Below are 18,585 nucleotides of genomic sequence, written 5' to 3'. Positions count from 1 at the left end.
CCAAAAATACGCAATGACTTCAAGCACTAAAAGTCGATGCGGCGTGGTCGTCTCGTCGACTGATCAGTTCAACCCCTACTGCGAATACAGCGTTTGACTTTCTTCAAAATTGTGGGGAAAGTGAAGCGTTTCCCTTTTTGAGACTTTGATCATTTTGAAGAACAAAATGAATTGAATCCATTTTGCAACAAGATGAAATAACGTCCGTGTGTGTGTGTGTGTGTGTGTGCTTGAGATTTACTGGAGCAGCATCTTCCAGCAAAGCGCCCTTTAAGTGCGCCCCGCGCAACAGCCCAACCCCCCGTACCCCCCATCCCCCACGTGCCCCCTGCGGCCAATTACCAAGCGCAAAGAACTTCAGCTTTCCCTCCGATGGCCTTCACGGCCGCGTCACTAACGAGCTCGGACGGGAAGCAGAGTCAGAGCGGCAGAAAATTTGCCTGAATCGGCCTTCATCTGTCACGGCCGTGATCGTGGAGGGGAGCGCCGGCCGGGCCGCCGCCGCCTCGCCGGCTGCCCGCGCCCCTCCGGCCTCGGGGTCGCCGCCGCGGCGCTGGGCCGTGCCGGTCCCGAGCTGCTCCGCTGAGCTAACGCGCCCCAAAGTTGCTCGACAAACAGCCAGCGTGGGAATTAAAAGTCACCGTCTTGTTCCCTGATGAGCTCCGTTTGGGGGCCAGAACAAATGGAGCCTTATAGAAGATGAAATATGAATATGTCGAGATGTTACACGAGGGGGACACGCTTTAAATGTGAGGGCGATGTGCCACATTGGAGTTCTGCAGCAATGCATGTTTATTAGATCTGTTGAGATCATTAAATAAGGATGTGTTACGGATGTATAGAACATTAGATTTGTAAATAGGCTACATTAGTGATGCATAGAACATTAAATATGATGTAAATGTCATACATTAGAGGTGTCTAGATATTAAATATGATGTAAATATGCTATATCGTGGCTAGATAATAAATATGTTAATATGGTACATTACAGGTGGGTAAGTATCATGTAACTGCGATAGCTTTGGAGGTGAATTGAAATTCAATATTAAATGTTATATTATATATTATATATATATATATATATATATATATATATATATATATATATATTACAATAGGCATTAATAGGCATTATTGTAATATGGTACATTACAGGTGTATTAACATTAAAAATGATGTAACTACAATAACCTTAGAGGTGTATCGATATTAAATATTCAGTAAATATATACTGCATTAGTTTTATTTTGACTTAAATATGTAACTATGCTACATAAAATTTTAATATATATTAAATGAATATGCTACATTATGTGTATACATATTACATATGAGGCGGCACGGTGGCCGACTGGTTAGAGCGTCAGCCTCACAGCGCTGAGGACCCGGGTTCAAACCCCGGGCCCGCCTGTGTGGAGTTTGCATGTTCTCCCCGTGCCCGCGTGGCTTTTCTCCGGGCGCTCCGCTTTGCTCCCACATCCCAAAAACAGGCATTCATTGGAGACTCTAAATTGCCCGTAGGTGTGACTGTGAGTGCGAATGGTTGTTTGTTTATAAGTGCCCTGCGATTGGCTGGCAACCGGTTGAGGGCGTACCCCGCCTCCTGCCCGATGACAGCCGGGATAGGCTCCGGCACGCCCGCGACCCGCGTGAGGAGAAGCGGCTCAGGAAATGGATGGATGGATATTACATATGATGCAGATGTGTGTGTCATAATAATACATTCGATTTATAACGCACTTTTCAGTCCGTACAATCTCAGATCTTAAATATGATGTACACGTGCTACATCGCATGTGTATAAAACATGCTGTAAATATGCTCCATTATGTGCATATCCATGAAATATGGTGCAAATATGCTATATTAGAGGCGTCTCGACACTGTTCATTCAATGTGATGAAAATATGAGGCGCATAATGCTGCAAACTGACTTTCAGTGCTGCTGTGACAATAAAGTCCAATTCTATTCTAGAAATTAAATGTTGTTCATATGACACATGACATGTCTATAGACATTAAATCTGATGGAAATATGCTACATTAGATGTGCATACAATATTAAATATGATGTCATTTTGGTCCATTAGAGGTGTATAGACAAAGACAATGTAAATCCGTATGTAACCGTAAAGGTCCATACATTAAATCGAAATATGTGACGTCAGACGTTCATCCATTAAAAATGATGTCGCTGTGCTACGTTGGCGCTAAGACGAGTGTCGTCGTTCCTTGCCCAGGACCCCAACCCCTTCCTGGGTCCGTCCACGGAGCCCGACACGCTTCTGCGCAGCGCCGTCCCGCCGCCGGCCGGCAAAGAGCAGGGTCGGCTGGCGTCTTCGGGCCGCAGCCTGGCGCCGCTTCACTTCCCCTCCGAGCTGCTGCCCTTCGACGAGGCTCTGAGGGACGTGTGCGCCATCGGGACGCTGACGGACGGAGACGCCGTGGCCCGGCACGGCGGACAGCTCTTGGAGATCAAAGCGGCCGAGAGGAGAGGTTCGCGGACTCGGATTTGGATTGACGCTAATACGCTCTTAGTCGCCAGCGCGACACCAAAATGTTCAACCAAATCATATAATTATGAAAGCCTGCTAGCTGAATGCTAACATATGTGAAACACCGTGGAAGTTAGAAATTACGATATTTCCTGCTACTTTACCACACGTACAAACAGGTCATACAATAATACATGTATGTATTTTCTGAGGCCTTTACTAGGGGACCTTCTCTGCCTCTTCTTGTCTTCGCTTAATTACGCGGCACGTCTTCCAGTAGAGCTCAGCGCTGCCCGGCATGTTGTGGCAAAAAGTGGTACTGCACTGAAGGCATACAACTTTAAATTCAGACTTGCCTCCACACTGTAAGAACTATAGATTAAAAGTCTGCGCTATAGCGGGAGTTCAATTTGGCGTTTAAAAAAAAAATATATATATATATATATATATATAGCAAATAATTGTCACCCTGCCCCACAAAAAAACCAACACAAACTATGATCGCGAAACACTAATATAATTTCAAGCTCATCTTACATTACCCTTAAAATGAAATGACTTAAAGATGATTTGATTTTAGCAGTGCAAAAACGTCGTGGAAAAACTGTTGAATATTGTTTTCCAAAGTAAAAGCAGATGTTTGAAAATGTCTTCTTTTGAATCAACACAAAGATCATGGAGGACGACAGAAATTGGAGAATACGTATTTACGGTTGACAGGATGGAAGGAAGTGAAACAAGGTCTCTCAACGATTATTCGATTATCAAAATAGTTGGCGATTAATTTGATAATTGATTAGTTGTCAATTAATAGATCATTGTTGCACCTATAATAACGTTGTTATTGTTTCTTTTTTGTGTGGTTTTGTGCAGAGCTGGAGAAGCAGATGAAGATCGAGAACCTGTTTGTGACGTGGCAGCAGCGGTCGGCGCAGTCCAACATGCCCATCGCGGTGCGTTCGGCGGCGCGTCCGGGCGTCAATGACAACAATAATACATTTGATTTATATAGCGCCTTTCCGGACGCCCGAGGACGCTTTACAGATGAGACAAAAACAATACTGCAGGACTAACTACCTAACAATACTTAAAGGTGGATAACTAAGGGCCAAAGGCCTGGGCAAGCGTGTGGGTTTTAAGGTGGGTCGGGGCATCTCAGAAGATGGTGAGCAGGCGCATGCTTGAGGGCCGTAGTCTGCGAGCCGGAGCGTATTGGCGGAGGAGGTCCGATAGATACTGGAGGGTTTTGTTGGTGAGGAGGAGGCGTTTGTAGGAGATCCAAAATTTCACGCGGAGCAAGTGAAGGTGGATAGACATGGGGTGATGTGCTGCCAGGGCTTGTGGTGGGTGAGAGCCGTGGCAGCTGAGTTCTGGACAACTGAAGTCCGTCCAGGGTGTTGCCGGGTACACCCAACGGTAGTCCAGGCGGCTGGCGATAAAGGCACAGATCAGTTTCTCGGCGACGGTGCCGGAGAGTGATGGCCGGAGTCGGGAGATGTTTTTGAGGTGGAAAAATCCCGATTTGGTGATGGATTTAATGTGTGACGGAGTCAGGATGAGGTCCAGGTTGCGGACTTCAGGGGATGGGGAGATGTAGGCGCTGTCCGTCTGGAGGAGAACATCCTCGACCTTATGGAACCACAACCGTGAGCTCTGTTTTCTTGGTGTTTAGTTTTAGTAGATTTGATGACATCCATGATTTTATTTCCTGTAGGCAGCTGGCTAGAGACAAAGTGGGAAGCGTAGCGCTGAGATAGTATAGTCGGCGTAATAGTGGAACTTGAGTCCACGCCACCGAATAATCTGACCAAAGGGGAACTTGTAAATGGTGAAAAGGAGGAGCTCAAGGACTGAGCCTTGAGGCACGCCTTGATCTACTGGGATGGGGGTAGCTGGAGCCGTTGATAGTAAAGAACAGTGCATATAGAACATAAAGCTTCCCAACGTCGTGGCCCTTGAGCACAAAAGTTTGCTTCTTGTCATTCATACCGCCTTTCCGAACGTCCTCTTCAGCTGGCCGACCTGGAAACCCTGAAGCAGTCATCCCGTCTGGTCCACTACTGCGCCACGCCGTTGCTCTTTGACCCCGTCTTCCGCAAGCAGATCCAGGAGGAACAAGCCCCTCAGCCGCCGACCAAGGTACCGGACTCTACTTTTTGCCTCATCAACTTTAACACCCATTATAACTATTTATATTGTACTGTAACTATTACTAGAACTATAACAAAGTAACTATATATATATATATATATATATATAAAATATTTTTTTATTTATTTTTTGACAGATTAAAGTTGAAGAATGTCAGTGGCCCTTGTATCATTCTATTTTTTTGTATGCGGCCCTTAGATATTACAAAAAGATGCACAAATATTGGAGAAAACTGAAATTAAAAATACATATGTACACACATTAGAAAAGATTAAAAAATAGAAAAATTCAAAATTAGAAAATATTGAAAAATAATGTATTCAAAATAGAAAAATATAACTAGAAACATTTAAAACTACGACAAAATGTTAGAGCAAATTGAAATAATTGCTCAAGAATATGCAAATAGAATGAAAATATCAAAATATTGTACTAAAAACAAATATTATTAGCACTCCCGCTGTTTTGCAGAAGCGACATCGGTCGAGCGACTCGACGGCGTCGGGCCGCGACCGCAGCTACAGCGGCGACTCTGGCGACGCGCTGCCCGGCCGGCTGAAGGAAGAACACTGGCTGCTGGACATCTCCGGCAGTTTTCTGCAGCAGTACGTGCAGTACCTGCAAAGCATGGGCTTCATCCTGGTGCAGGTGCGCCCGCAGTCGCCCGCTCGCAGGTCTGTATCCACCCGTGTCGCCCGCATTCACTGTTGGGGGGGGCGTATGATACCAGCCGTCCGTTGTCTTTGCTGCGTGTCCTCATTCGGGTCGCGGGTGGACGCAGCTTATCCTAGATGACTTTAGAGGGGAGGCGGGATCCACCCTGGACTGGTCCCCAGCCAGACAATGTCAGGGCACATGTGGGCAAACAACGGACTGGGCTGACTGCGGTTTGTTGAAGTTGGCAGAACGGCGAATATTTGTCACTTCTGGAGAATTTCCACTTGGTGGCTCACGCACCTCTGACCTCACCCCACCCCCACCCTCCCGAGTGTGTGTGTGTTTATTTGTATGTTTGTGACTGAAAGTGTGCACGCGCATCTGTATGTGCGCGCGTCACTTTGTCGGCCTCCTCCCGCGTGACTCACTTTGCTTTCGGACGTAAGCCGACCCCCACTGACCATCGCTCTCGCCCTCCATTTTGTCCGTCAGCATCGCCCGCGCCCGAGCCGCCATGTTGAGCTCCATGTCGTCCGAGGGCAGGATGTCGTTCTCTTACGTCAAGCAGAAGAGCGAAGACAGCCCCAAGGTGAGGCAGCCAAATTCCAGCAACAGCACTTTTGTCTGTATGATGCAGCGAGTTATCAACACTCCTTTTACAATTGGTGCATTATTTAAAACAATTTTAAATTACTGATTTAAAATTAGTTTATTTTTTCATTTATCACCTTCATTTATTTTGAATGACATCTAATAAAAATGGGTAAAAAAAAATATATTTTTTAATTTTAATAATAAAAAAATAATAATAATTTTACACACACTTTTTGCGCATTTTTACTCAATTGGTGAATTAATATTAACTATAATTATTCGGGAATATATGCTGTTTTAAATATAGATTTACCATTTTTTAAATAAATGGTGATTATAATTACATTTTTAAGTAATAATACAAAAGAGCATGAATTATTTAATCAATCCTCTTTATTTGCCAAGTATTTTATTTTATGAAATAATTGGTGAAGTAATGGTAATTCACTTATGCTTGTTCAAATTCTTATTTTTCTCTTTTTGTGAACCCATTATGCAGAACACTGTGTCCGCCGCCACCGCTTACCACCTCCAGAGGGCGCTGCCGGGCGGGATCGTCCTGATGGAGCTGGCATTTCAGGTCCGATCAAAAACACTCACCGGATGCTTCATCGGGGACACCTTCAGATGACAAGAAACAACAAAAATGCTGACTTTTGCTCGCTTTGGTGTTCATTCGGGTTCTCTCTTGCTAATGCTAATGCTAAGGTAACAAAAATATAAGAAACTGTTCGCAGTATGTACAAAAAGTAGGAAGTCGAATTGCAAATATGGGGACAAGTACTCAAAGGTGTTTGAGTGGAGTGATTTGTAGCTTTTTTTTTTTTTTTGCAGGGCTGCTACTTCTGCGTCAAGCAATACGCGCTGGAGTGTTCTCGCATCCCCATGGGCCAGTCGGTCAACTCGCAGGTAGGAAGTGGGACGATTTCACGGTTCTGTCCGCAAAATGCCGGCTCTGAAATGTCACTCCATCCAAGTGTGTCAGAAGCTCATCAAACTTTGACGCCACGCTCCGCCCATATTAGACGACGTAGTCAAAAAACAAACATCACAATTTAGCGTCGGCCATCTACCTCTAGGATCGCAGATTCCGGTTTTACCGATGAGGAGTTTGGCAAAGTTGGAGTCTCGGAATTCGCCAAAGAAAATGTCTGCTTCAAACCGAAATGGCCGACTCCGGTTCTATTCCGGGCATGGGTCCTGGAAACTTTTTCGTGTGTCCTTTTATGATAGACGTCCACCCAGTTTTGTGTCAGTAAGTGAAATGGGAGTCGGGATCTTTTTTTTTTTCCCCAGTCTGCGCTACTCAGTGAGATTTTGGGGCTGGGGGCGGCGTCTTGTGGTCCCCCTCAAAGTATTATTAATAATCAGCGATTTCAGAAATTTGAGTAAAAAGATTTATTACAAAAAAAAGAGGAGAGTAGATGATGTTCGGTCTTGGCCAGGAGCTCCGTCCGCAAGACCTTAGTTATATTTTGTTGCAATTGTTAGAATTGCAGTTTAAAAGTGTGATTTCAAAAGGGTCTTGTTAAAAATGAACTCATCAGATCCAACGGAATGACGAAACCCGGCTGGACTAAAACGATGGTAACTTTGTTTCGTTCCATCTGGAACGGGTGGCTCGAATGCGAAATCTCAAGACGAGCCAGCCGTTCGTGCGTGTAGCCCTCAGGCACACTTCCTGGTTCTCCACCAATCAGGCTCGCGTACGGTGCCGTCAGGGACCTCTAGGATTAAGGAACACACGACGACGGCAAACATAAAAACCAGTTTGCTACTGTGTTGTTTGATATTTTTCATTTGAGGAATTTAGACCTGGTGAAACAGCATGTGGCTCATCACACAAGGGTTACTTCTTTTGTACGTTTGTCATCATGAGGTGGCTTGATGTTTTCTTGGTATTTCCCAGTGTTTCAAAGCGAAAATGCGCCTTTCTTTTTTTGCGGGCGGCCTACCCAATGCCGAACGGACGCCATCGTGCTGTGTGTCTGTCCTACCCCCCCCCCCCCCCCAATTCCCTCCCCTTACTCCCGCATACACGCACACACTTCCTCTCATCTCTCCATCAGGGCGGCCTCCTCAGCAAACTTCGTTGCAAGCCGTTCCCGGACGCCGCCCCGGTGTCTGACTGCGCGGTACGTCCCGGCCAATATCGGGCGAGGGGGCCGGGGGGCCGGGACGGGGGAGACGGTCGGCCCCCCCCTCCGCCCTTCCCTCGCCGCTCTGCTCGCTGCCGTCAATCTTTGCTTTTTTTCTCCTGCGGGATGGCTGGCAGTCGAATGGAACGAGAACTTCCCGGTTGACTTGAAATGGTGGCACAGGCAAAGGTTTATCTGGACCTTTGAACCGCTGAGCTCCTCTGTCTGATTCCCTGGCTGCTTGCTGGTTGTGATTTGCTTCCGGTTTCTCCCGCCTTCCTGCAGCATTTCCTCCCGCTTGGACTTCTCCCCCTATCGCTTGTAGCATGTTTTGTCATTTCGCCTTCGAAGGGGTCAATCATGAGTCGACCGTGGATGAAAAGTCAACGGTCATCCGTTGTGCGGACTTCGCCGGGGCCATGACTTTCATTTTCCCACCGTGCCTTTGGTCCCGGCTAACAAGTGGTGTCCCCGAGAGGCGACCGAGTTGACTCAGCCGCAAAAGGAGCCGTTCGGGACTGCGGATTAGAGACGAGTCGTAATGACGCAGACTTGATAGTCACGCTAGAAGTTCAGGAACACCACGACGGGGGATGGAAAAGTTCATGTTTTCATTCCTCCGTGTCGAAAGGATGGTCTTACCTTGTCACCGTGGTTACCGATGGTGGCTGCCGTCTCCTTGACTCCTGGATTTGAGCGGCAAAGGTCCAGAAAGGACACTGCGGCGTATGAAAGTTAAGAGCAAGCGCCCGTCAAGATTTGATTATATTTTCCCTCGTGGAGGCAGCACTTCGTCACCAATGTTAGACCACTTTGTCTAACATTTGAGGATGTGCCAGTTATCAGAAGCTAAGACTAATCTGCAACACTGCAACTGTGTTTACCTTTTGGCTTTGACAAGTTCGTGCTTTCGTGTAGTGTGACCGCCGCTCGAAAACGACTTTGACGTCATATGTCCCCTTGACGCGAAGCGTCCAAGCGTTTCTTTACGGCTCGACCTGTTCAGTGTGATGGGTGAGCCGGAGTCTCTCCTAGCTGACTTTTGGCGAGAAACGCAGGGTCCGCCCCGGTCTGCTCGCCAGTCAGTCAGTTCCAGAACACAAATGCTCAGATCACCGCTCACAAATATGGAAAGTGAAACCGGAGTACCTGGAGAAAAACCCCACACAAGCGCAGAACATCCTCACTAACCGTACGCAACGCCGCGCCACTACTCTGATGATTACCCCAGCTTGGTCTGCTACCTTTCTCCTCATTTCCCAGAATGCTCTGCCCGCTTTGGGCTGCGATTGACATGCGAGATGAACTAACCGATCTGTTGCAGCTCTCCATGCTGTTCACGGAGGAGTGCGACAAGGTGCGCGACCTGATGCACGTGCACTCGTTCAGCTACGACTTCCACCTGCGTGTGGTCCATCAATACCTGGTGGGCTGCCACATGACGCTGCGCCAGGGCTACCAGCTCACCGACTTCCTCCGAGACTTCATCGCGCAGCACCCCGACATCCCCAAGTTTGGGCGCAACCACGTCTTCCAAGGTGGGGGTGACGAGCGTCCTCGTACGCTCCGTTCCAAATTGTCAAACAGAGAGTCGCACGGCAATTATATTAGCATCTATGATAATTGCCGCTTTTTTTTCTTTTTTAAACAAAACAATCGTGACGAATATTGAAATGAAAAATGCTAAATGACTTGGAACAAACAACTCACTGTTCCAAATCATTACGGCTTAACAGTTTTAAAAAACGAACAAATAGGTTGTAAAGAACTGTCGTAAAATGATACTCTACGGGTTCTCAATAGGGTTGAGATCAGGGGACGACATTGGCCGCACAATGGCTTTTTCTCCCGGTGTAGCCATAGTTGCCAGCCGCTGAGGTTGTGTCGTGGTGTCTTGCGTGAGGATTATTTGACCGTGTTTTCTTCCGAGGCAGGAAATGGTCAGTTCGAAACTCATTGTGACACCTTCAGGCACCCTTGCCGGGTTTCACTTCCAGACTCCAAAAAGAAAAAGAAAAAAGCAGCCTTGTCAGATCTGGCCACCGAAAATCCTGCTCTCTTGATACCATGCAAAACTTTCCGTTACATGTCTTGATTGGAAAATAACAGTCTGCAGTCTGAGTCCCACACAAAATATTTAACAGTACAGTGATTGATCTTGAACTGTCTGGCGTTCTCCTTCCTTTTCACAAATAAATTGGACTTTTGCTCCCCATTATGTCGAAAAACTTTCACTCCTTTCCCAGATATCTTTCCTTTAACTCGGCTCACCTCGGAAAATAAGGTTCAAACGTGTCTGAGATTGACGTCAGCGATCTCAACAAGTGTGCAAAAACTCAAACGTTGATTTTCTTGAAACCACACATGCATAATAATGCGGAACACAGGACATTTGAGTTTGCAGTATAGTTGAAAAACTTTTGTGTTCCTGGTACAAAAATAACTGTGAGAAAAGCTTGTAGATTCTGTGAGTTGGGGGTTTAAGGTGCTCCTCGGGGCTTCCTGATTGTTCTCCTGCCATCCTTTGATCCAGGGAGCTTCTCCATCTCCACGGGGATGATCACCGCCCACCAGCTGTACAACTACATCACCGACCACGCCAGCACGTACGGCATGAAGCCCCTGCGCATGTCCAAGGCCACCTTCGCCACCGACGCCAAAAAGGCCACGCCGGACCTGCATGAGTACGCGCTGGTCGCCTTGTGGAACAGGTAGGACAAACGGCGCCGCAACAAACGCCTAAGTTGCTTGGCCTGACTCTGAATTCTTTCCCCGCTCCAGCTCGGGTTCTTACAAGGACCTGGAGGGCCTTCACCACCACGACGACTTCGACGTGTCCCTGGTGGTGTGTCACAATGCCGCTCCCTTCGAGGAGCAGTCCGAGGGGGAGAGACACTTGCTGAGGTAGGAGAGGCCGACTGACTGAATGATGTAAAATAGCCCGCTTGTGACGTCACGGTTGGGCACAACTCAGGGACGCATTTTCAGAAATAGCCAGCTCACAAAAGATGCACCACAATTTGTATACAAGACATTAAAATGTCATTTTCCATGAATGTGTGCGCAGGTTGCACTTCTACGTGATCATGACGAGCCAGCGAGAGCTCTTCCCCCGACTCACAGCCGACATGCGGCGCTTTAAGAAGCTTCCTCAGACCCACCGCGAGCTGGGCGGCCGCGCGGCCCCGGATCGGGTGGAGGCCTGCACGTCCCCCGGCGGCGAGCAAGACCTCTGGGAGGATCCCACCGGGTCCAGGTCGGAGGCCTGCGCACCTAGCGACGGCAACGAGTTCTACCCTCTGGTGGGCGCCGCCGCCGACTCCCTGGGGCTGCTTTACCCGACCCCGCTGTTCCCGCTGCTCAACAACGAGGTGGCAGCCGCCCGCCGGCAGGTCCGGGCCAGCGTGGACGAGGCCATGGGACACTGCCGCCGCGACAACCTGTGGAGGAGGCTTTTCCACGGCGAGCACCTGGCGCTGGACAAGCTGAAGCTGACCAAGCTGTCCTTCTGCGAGCTGGAGGAGCTGCTGGAGGCCGTCCAGAGCCGCTCGGTGGGCGACATTGACCCCCAGCTGGTGAGAACCACTCTCTTGGGTGCCATTTTACAATATTTGGGTTTGTATTATCTTTTACGTGTAGTTTTTGCTCTCAACGCAAGTTGGAGCATAAGCACCAGAAAAGGTAAGGAGTAAGGGTAAGCTCCTGGTAATGGGGGGCAGGTGCGAAGGGGAGTTTGTGGTGCCTTTAGTTGGGGCTGATTGGTCCATTGCCACATCCTTTCCAAAACAGAGTCTTTTAAAAGGGGCAATGTTTTCCTGCCGGTTGGTTGAAATGAACCGGTAGCCACCAGGAAGGCTGAAGGCCAGTCTTCAAACGTACTTCCATGTTTGTTTCGGACACTTAGGGCACCTGACCGAGCAGGGGAAAGAGTTTTCAGATGTCTGTAGACTTGCAAACCTTTAACCTATGCAATGATGGTTGTTGCCGCTGGACACAGTTGTGTGTGCTAGGGAATGTATTGGACGGTCCATCAGCAGGTCCACGTTGTCAAAAAGTACACTTTTCTGGCAGCATTGGACTGCCAGTTGACTGAAGTGAACCAGGGTCCCCACCAGAATCATCTTTATCAAAGTGTTGCTGGTGGTAGGCGGTCCCGGTTAGTAAAATGGCAAGCACACAACTTAAGCAGTGGAGCACCCCAGGGGAACTTCAGGGTTTCTGTGCCTTGCTCAAGGACACCAGGTGCTGGTAGGGGACAGATGATCCTGGATTGTCCACCCTCTACAACTCCTTTTGTCCATGCAGACAAAACTTTAACGGCCACATTCTTCTGCCGGTCGGTTAAAATAACCCAGGATCCAAACCACCAGGGACTCGTCAAAGTCTTGGTAGTGGAGGTAGGTGGTCCCGGTTGCCCCAGGTAGGGTGAAATGTGCTTCTGTGTTGTTTTGGACCGCCATCACCTTACCTGCAGTATCTGGGGAAAGAGTTCTTTGATTTGTAATTTGTGGACTCGAGACCATGAACTTGTGAGCTCGTCTTTGTGTCGCCACAGGATTGCTTCCTGAACATGAGTACGGCCTGGTACCAGAGTCTCATCAAAGTCCTGCTGGGCCGATTCCCTCAAAGCTGTCGGCATTTTGATGACGGCGGCATCCAATATCTGGTGAGAGATTGTCTAGGCACTTTGCCCAAAACTGATTCACGTGGACAACAAATCTAACTTTTTGTTCCAGGCTGTTCTGAACCAGAAGTTCACCGACTGCTTCGTTTTGGTCTTCCTCGACTCCCAAGCCGGCAAAACGGTGAGTTTTCAAGATGTCGTCAACTGTACCAACCTGCGCGTTTTCCACCGTCGTTGTCGTTCCAGAGTCTAAAGGTGGTTCTGCGGGAGCCGCTGCCGCCGCGGCCGCAGGACGGCGGCAGCCTGCCGCCCCAACTGGTCTCCATGTACCACCACCTGGAGTCGGTCATCAACACGGCCTGCTACAACCTCTGGACCGGACTCTTGTAACCAACGCTCCTTCTCGCTTAAGTTTGTGTCTTTCATTGCCCATCTGAGGAAAAGCCAGTTTGCGTCGACTGTCGTTGGCCCAAAAGCTAGATCGTTGCTTGATAGCATTTATTTATTCATTCAGACATTTCTGGATCATGTTTTTAGTCATATGAAAGTCTCCAGTTTGGACTCCTTTTGGGTCCAGACGGACGTCCTGCCCAGTTAGCACAGAATCGCTCACACTGAGCGTCCGTAGACTACAAACGCTTGATCCCGAGATGCGTGGCAGTCGCCTTGCTTCCTTAAAAATGCTCCCGGACACGACATTCCCACACTGAGTTGGACTCTGGAATGAAACGAAACTCTTGAGGCTTTCCATCCAGCTGTCTTCAAAGGCAGACTGCACCCTGGATTGGGCAGCAGGACCACCGTAGCGACACCTACAGTCCCTGCAAAGGGCATATTGGACTTTCTGTGCGCCGTTCCTGTTCAGAGCGAAGACAGAATCTGTGACCGGGAGCCGACGCTGGATCTGTCGCAGTCATGCGCAGGACGTCGCTGCGCGGGGGCATGTTGGGCTTGATCGGTGCCTCGCGTCGGACTTTGCTACCACGTCGGGGTTTGCGCCGAGATTTCAGTCCGAGCTTTTGTTTTGCTTTTCGCTGCCCAAAAGTGCCTATCCGTTTTTTTTTATTGACTTTGCGAGTCACAAAAACTTGATGAGAAGGACATTTCTCAAGGGGTTTTTCCCCTTTGCTGGGGGTTAGCGTCACTGTTAGCCAAACACACACAAACAGTGAGCTTAAGGATGTCTAACACTGCACTCTCTTCAACTGTGTCAGTCGTATACTGTTAATGTGCTGCATATTGTATATAATATAGTATACGGTATATAGAGGACACTTGATGCGCTCTGACAAATGCAAAATAAATCAGGCAACAAACAATTATTTGATCAGTTCTCCTTTTTTGGTGTGACTGACGTTATCAACTTTCATTTAGCCACGGGACGGTAAACGGTTTCAAAATGACAGCAATTTTTCGGAAATGTCACGGACGGTTCCTTTCTGTGCGTACGTCCATTTTTGTCACGGAAGCTTACAAAGTAAATGTTGCAGTCCCATCAAATAGCATGTCGGGGCCGTGTTGCCATTCCGAAAGTACAAAACCCATTTTTTTTTTACAGAATTTGTTTGCCGGGCAGAAACCGTCAAATTTTGGAGAATTTTTAGTCATTATTGCGAAAACCTGCCTCAATCAGAAGAATTCAGAAACCACGTAACCCATTTGGAGCTAAATTTGTTTGCCGGCCACGGGCAAGGAAGAAACCATCGAATTTGGGGCACTTTTTTTTTTTTTGTGAGAAGCCACCAAAGCCTTCAGACTTCTCTCATTCATTCAACTGCTCTGCAGTGCATCACATTGCCCCCTACAGGACTGGAGAGGAACAATCAACAACTGCAATTTATGATCGTTTCAAATTCTTTCTCCAATTAGATTTTTCCTCTGCACACATAATACTGTTGTGGGGGGAAAAACGGACTTATTTACTTGTGGAAATGCAGGCAGTCGGCTTTACACCTTTTGCGCTTGTTCTCGAGCAGACAAGACTGGAATCACTTCTTGTGTTTTCTCATGAAACCGACTGTGGCGAATCACTATTAAAAGGAACAAAAACAGACTAAAACCAGTTATGCAATCTCAAATATGACATTTTACGAGACAACATTAGCAGCGAGGCCACCGCTTTCATGGTTTGTCCGTGTAGCGTCACTTCCTGCGTGTCCGGTAATCTCGGAGCCAAGCCAAACCTTCCTGCGTTCTTCCTGGAGAACGAGACGACAAGCGCAAGGTTAACGACGCGGAACGTACGCACGCACAGCGCCCGCTAGCCCGCCCACCTAGCGGCTTGTACTCGCAGCCGACGTATCCTCGGTAGCCCAGCCTCTCCAGCGTGGAGAAGACGTAGTCGTAGTTGATCTCGCCGGCGCTGTCCGGCTCGTTCCTGCCGGGGACCTGAGCCACCTGGACGTGACCTGACGCAATGTCCACAATGTCACCGCATTCAGAACACTGCGTATATTTCCCGATTAAAATACATCATTGTAAGACACTCTTACGTTGAACGAAAATTCAGAAATATTTTTAAAAGTTTGAATCTTTCATTTCGAAAGACACCGCGACCTTAGTAAGGATAAGCGGTACAGAAAACAGATGGATATTAAAAACATACTTTTTCAGCTCTTTGTCACATTTACTTTCAATTTGGTTGAATAAAAATAGATTTTAAATATATTTATTTTGAAAGAAAATATATACTTATTAAAAATGTAAGACATATTACATTAAAGACCAGTTTAATACTTGGTCGGCGACCAGTTGAGGGTGTCGCCCGCCCGAGATATCCCGGGATAGGCTCCGGCACGCCCGCGACCCGCATAGGAGAAGCGCTACAGAAAATGGATGTTTTAGTCAATAAAATGACATTTGAAAAATAGGATTATCTATTTCTTCTTTGTTCAACTACGGTTTGATGGCAGCGACATATAATGACAGGCAGAACAATTCAAAGGTCTTCCACTAGAGGGCAGAAGGTACAGCATTGCAGTGTGTCCGCTTTTTGTGCTATTGTCGTTCGGTGCTTTGCGAGATCTTTTTTTGTTCATGGCGAAACGTCCGTTGACGACCGGCGTGTTGCTCACCCAGCAGCGGCAAATATCGCTGAATGTTGTGCGTCAGGTTTCCGTCCATAATTTGCCAGTGGAAAACATCCTGCATGAAAATGCGGACGTTGTCACCCGCCGCAACATTTGCGAAACGTTTGAGAGAGAGTGAGAGAGATATATATGGCCACTCACCATTTGCAGTTTGATGTTCTCCTTGGCCACTTTCCTCAAGATGGCGGCGGCTGTGCACAAAGACAACGAGTTGGAGAAAGACAATTTTGAATGAATTTGTCCGGCTTTTTACCGTGGTGAGGCGAGGACAGAAAGTAGCGAGCGTCGGTCAGCCGCGTGTTGATGGGCTCGATCAGGCCGGTCATTCCTTGCTAACACAGACGGGAAGTTAAGAGGGTGGTTTGGCGTTGTTGCGTCGCTATGGCGACGGACACCTCGGAGAGCAGCTCGGCAGCGTAGGTGAGGTTGCGCACGAACGCGGCCTCCATCTCCTGCAGCGCGGGGCCGCCGTCGACTCCCGCCGGAATCCTGCCGGCCATAATGTGGATCCTGACACGTGAAGCACACGCGTGTGTGTGTCAATATTACAGCACAGGCACATTTGAAATATTCAAAATCGATCATTTTTCATGCCATTTATGTTTTGATTCAAATGTTAACATCTTATTGCAATTTAAATTCTTTTTCATTGAGTTTTAATTAAATAAAAAAGACCATATGAATGGATATTTTTTATTTTCCCCAAAAAAGCAAGTTTACATTTTAATGTAATGTTTATTGACGTCAATTATGTTTTTTTTGTGAATAAAAATCAATACATGTCAATACACGCGGCGTTGAAAACACCGCGACTCATACAAATTTGCAACTTTTGAAATTATCGTATCGACGAATTTGAAAGACCATTTCATCAATTGATGTATTGATTTTCACATAGCTAATGAAGAGGTCAGTTCGTGTGTGCGTACGTGTACGCGCGTGTTGTTTTTCTGAGTGTCTACGTCAGGGGTGGGCAAACTAGGGCCGGCGGGCCACATTTCAAACTGGCCGGCCAAAGATTGGTACAGAATCGCCCAAACCATATGAAAATCATGACGACATTCATTTGACCTTGTGCTGTAGTGCCGAGTGGTTCCACCAGGTAGCGCGGCAGCTTCAGTGATACATTAACTCGGCTTTGGCTGTTCTGTTTTTACTCTGCTACTGCTCTGAACCGTTCTTCAACCATTGGCGGGCCAAAGAACAGAAAAGTCGACAGTGAATGCCGAGTGTTTCACGTAGAATGGACTACGAAATACCTTTTCACCGAAGACCGGTCAAAGGCCGTAAGTCTGATTAGTTAAGAAACCATTGCGGTTTTCGAGGAATATAACGTCAGCCGTCACTTTTCGACCAAGCGTGCTGACTACGCGGGAACCGGTGGCGGTTCAAACGGAGCTCGCGGGCTCAGCAAAAACACCTTTACCTGACCAAAAAAAAAGGTGATCAACAAAACACCACTGTTCCCGTTGAACGTATTAACAGTCCAATGGCTTTTTTTCTTCTTCTTTTTGATACGTAAGCATCTGGTCCTGTTTGCCCACTCCCGCTCTACGTGTTTTGTGCGCACGCGACCTTTGGCAGTCGAGAGCTGCTGCATAGCGGACGGCCTCCTTGAGTCCTCGTTCGAAGTCTTCTTCTCTTCCGGGTAGCGCCGCCAAGCCCAACTCTCCCGCTGTGACGTCACCTGCAACACACGATGATGAAGATGACGTAGGCGGAGTGGGTGTTGTTTCTGTTTTCCGTCTCCCGTCTCCTGACCCGGCGGCGTGTTGATGAGGACGACGTCCAGGTCGTGGAGCTCTTTGGCCGCGCGGAGCTCCAGCGGGTCGACGTCGTAGGGCCAGGCCGCCTCCACCGCTCGGAAGCCGGCCTCGGCGGCCGCCCGCATCCGTTGCGGGAAGTCCGGCAGCTCGGTGAACAGCCAGCTGATGTTGGCGCAGAAGCGAAGCGCCGACGACGAAGACATCGGGGAACTTTGCTTTTTCCACCAACTTCGACGCGGGCAGCTGTGACGTATCCGGAAGTGGAGCGCAAACGGGAACTAGTCACGTGACTTTCCTTTTTCTTACAACATCAAGAGGACACGCGAAAAAGTCAACAAATAACGTCGGTGTGGTTGTGTGGTTATCTTTACAATTTTCTTATTGAATCAAGTCACCGCAAGTACACTTTTTGTTTTGTTTTTTTCCTCACCATGGGGGCGTTTTGTTTAGTCATGTGACGTGTCCGGAAGTGGTGGGGAAACTCTTTCCAACATTTTAACAACCAAAATAAATTTCGTTTATTTGCGACCTTAAGTGGCGACCAGTCAAGGGTGTCAACGGCCTCTCGCCCCAAGTCCTGTGGGAGCCGTCTCCATAATGACGAGCGCAAGGAAAATAATAATACAAAACTCGCTGTTTGATGTCGTTTCTACGGAACCCCTAAAGGGACATGGCGGTGGGAATAAACAAATAAACAACCCCATTTTGCTCATCCTGCTGCTCCACTCGTGTGACGAAAGGTTACATCGATGCTCACCGCCGGTGTCTTCTTTTAATTGGTCGATGACGCCTCCGTTTGGAGGAAGGAGCGCTGCTGCTTCTGCTGCCATACTCTCGTGTGACGTCATCGTCGGAAGCAATGAAAGTCAAGATGAATCTGATTCTGACTCTGATTCTGATTCGAGCCACCAGGTGGCGCTACTTGTCAAAAGCTGTTGCAACATTTGCCCGATATGCAGCTTCAGGTCCATGTACTAGTGCACTCTTTTGTCCTCACTAGGAAGACAATTCAGTGCACTAGTAGAGCAATTGGTCTTAGTAACACTTCCGCTACTAGTGTCAGTTTTC

General features: G+C 47.9%; 2 protein-coding genes across 4 annotated transcripts in view; one reads left to right on the top strand and one right to left on the bottom strand.

Moving 5' to 3' along the window:
* Positions 1-14,267, top strand: part of szt2 (SZT2 subunit of KICSTOR complex) — a 64,876-nt gene extending 50,609 nt beyond the window's left edge. The window contains exons 61-75 of the mRNA XM_061684231.1: positions 2,244-2,499; positions 3,372-3,451; positions 4,512-4,637; positions 5,121-5,323; positions 5,799-5,895; positions 6,400-6,480; positions 6,735-6,809; positions 7,970-8,035; positions 9,363-9,576; positions 10,572-10,749; positions 10,820-10,942; positions 11,106-11,613; positions 12,594-12,704; positions 12,775-12,843; positions 12,909-14,267. Coding sequence (XP_061540215.1) covers positions 2,244-2,499; positions 3,372-3,451; positions 4,512-4,637; positions 5,121-5,323; positions 5,799-5,895; positions 6,400-6,480; positions 6,735-6,809; positions 7,970-8,035; positions 9,363-9,576; positions 10,572-10,749; positions 10,820-10,942; positions 11,106-11,613; positions 12,594-12,704; positions 12,775-12,843; positions 12,909-13,052 — 2,331 coding nt within the window. The 3' untranslated portion in view covers positions 13,053-14,267. The remainder of the gene's footprint in view (positions 1-2,243; positions 2,500-3,371; positions 3,452-4,511; positions 4,638-5,120; positions 5,324-5,798; positions 5,896-6,399; positions 6,481-6,734; positions 6,810-7,969; positions 8,036-9,362; positions 9,577-10,571; positions 10,750-10,819; positions 10,943-11,105; positions 11,614-12,593; positions 12,705-12,774; positions 12,844-12,908) is intronic.
* Positions 13,240-18,358, bottom strand: hyi (hydroxypyruvate isomerase). Of its 3 annotated transcripts, XM_061682946.1 has the most exons (9): positions 18,275-18,358; positions 17,513-17,760; positions 17,327-17,438; positions 16,147-16,261; positions 16,005-16,079; positions 15,893-15,942; positions 15,737-15,806; positions 14,936-15,070; positions 13,240-14,860 (listed from the first exon to the last, which is right to left on the bottom strand). In XM_061682946.1, exons 1-9 carry the CDS (start codon positions 18,345-18,347, stop codon positions 14,716-14,718), a joined length of 1,023 nt encoding a protein of 340 aa, XP_061538930.1. In that variant the 5' UTR covers positions 18,348-18,358; the 3' UTR covers positions 13,240-14,715. The 3 variants fall into 3 exon arrangements, with proteins under 3 accessions (XP_061538930.1, XP_061538931.1, XP_061538932.1); XM_061682948.1 differs by having other exon boundaries at positions 14,703-14,860; positions 16,005-16,083; positions 17,513-18,354; XM_061682947.1 differs by having other exon boundaries at positions 17,327-18,354.
* Between the last annotated feature and the right edge of the window lie 227 nt (positions 18,359-18,585).

The sequence above is a fragment of the Phycodurus eques genome, chromosome 8, assembly GCF_024500275.1.
Source record: "Phycodurus eques isolate BA_2022a chromosome 8, UOR_Pequ_1.1, whole genome shotgun sequence".
NCBI classification, from domain to species: domain Eukaryota; kingdom Metazoa; phylum Chordata; class Actinopteri; order Syngnathiformes; family Syngnathidae; genus Phycodurus; species Phycodurus eques.
Note: the sequence above shows the minus strand (reverse complement) of the source record. Positions and strands in the feature narration are given on the sequence as shown.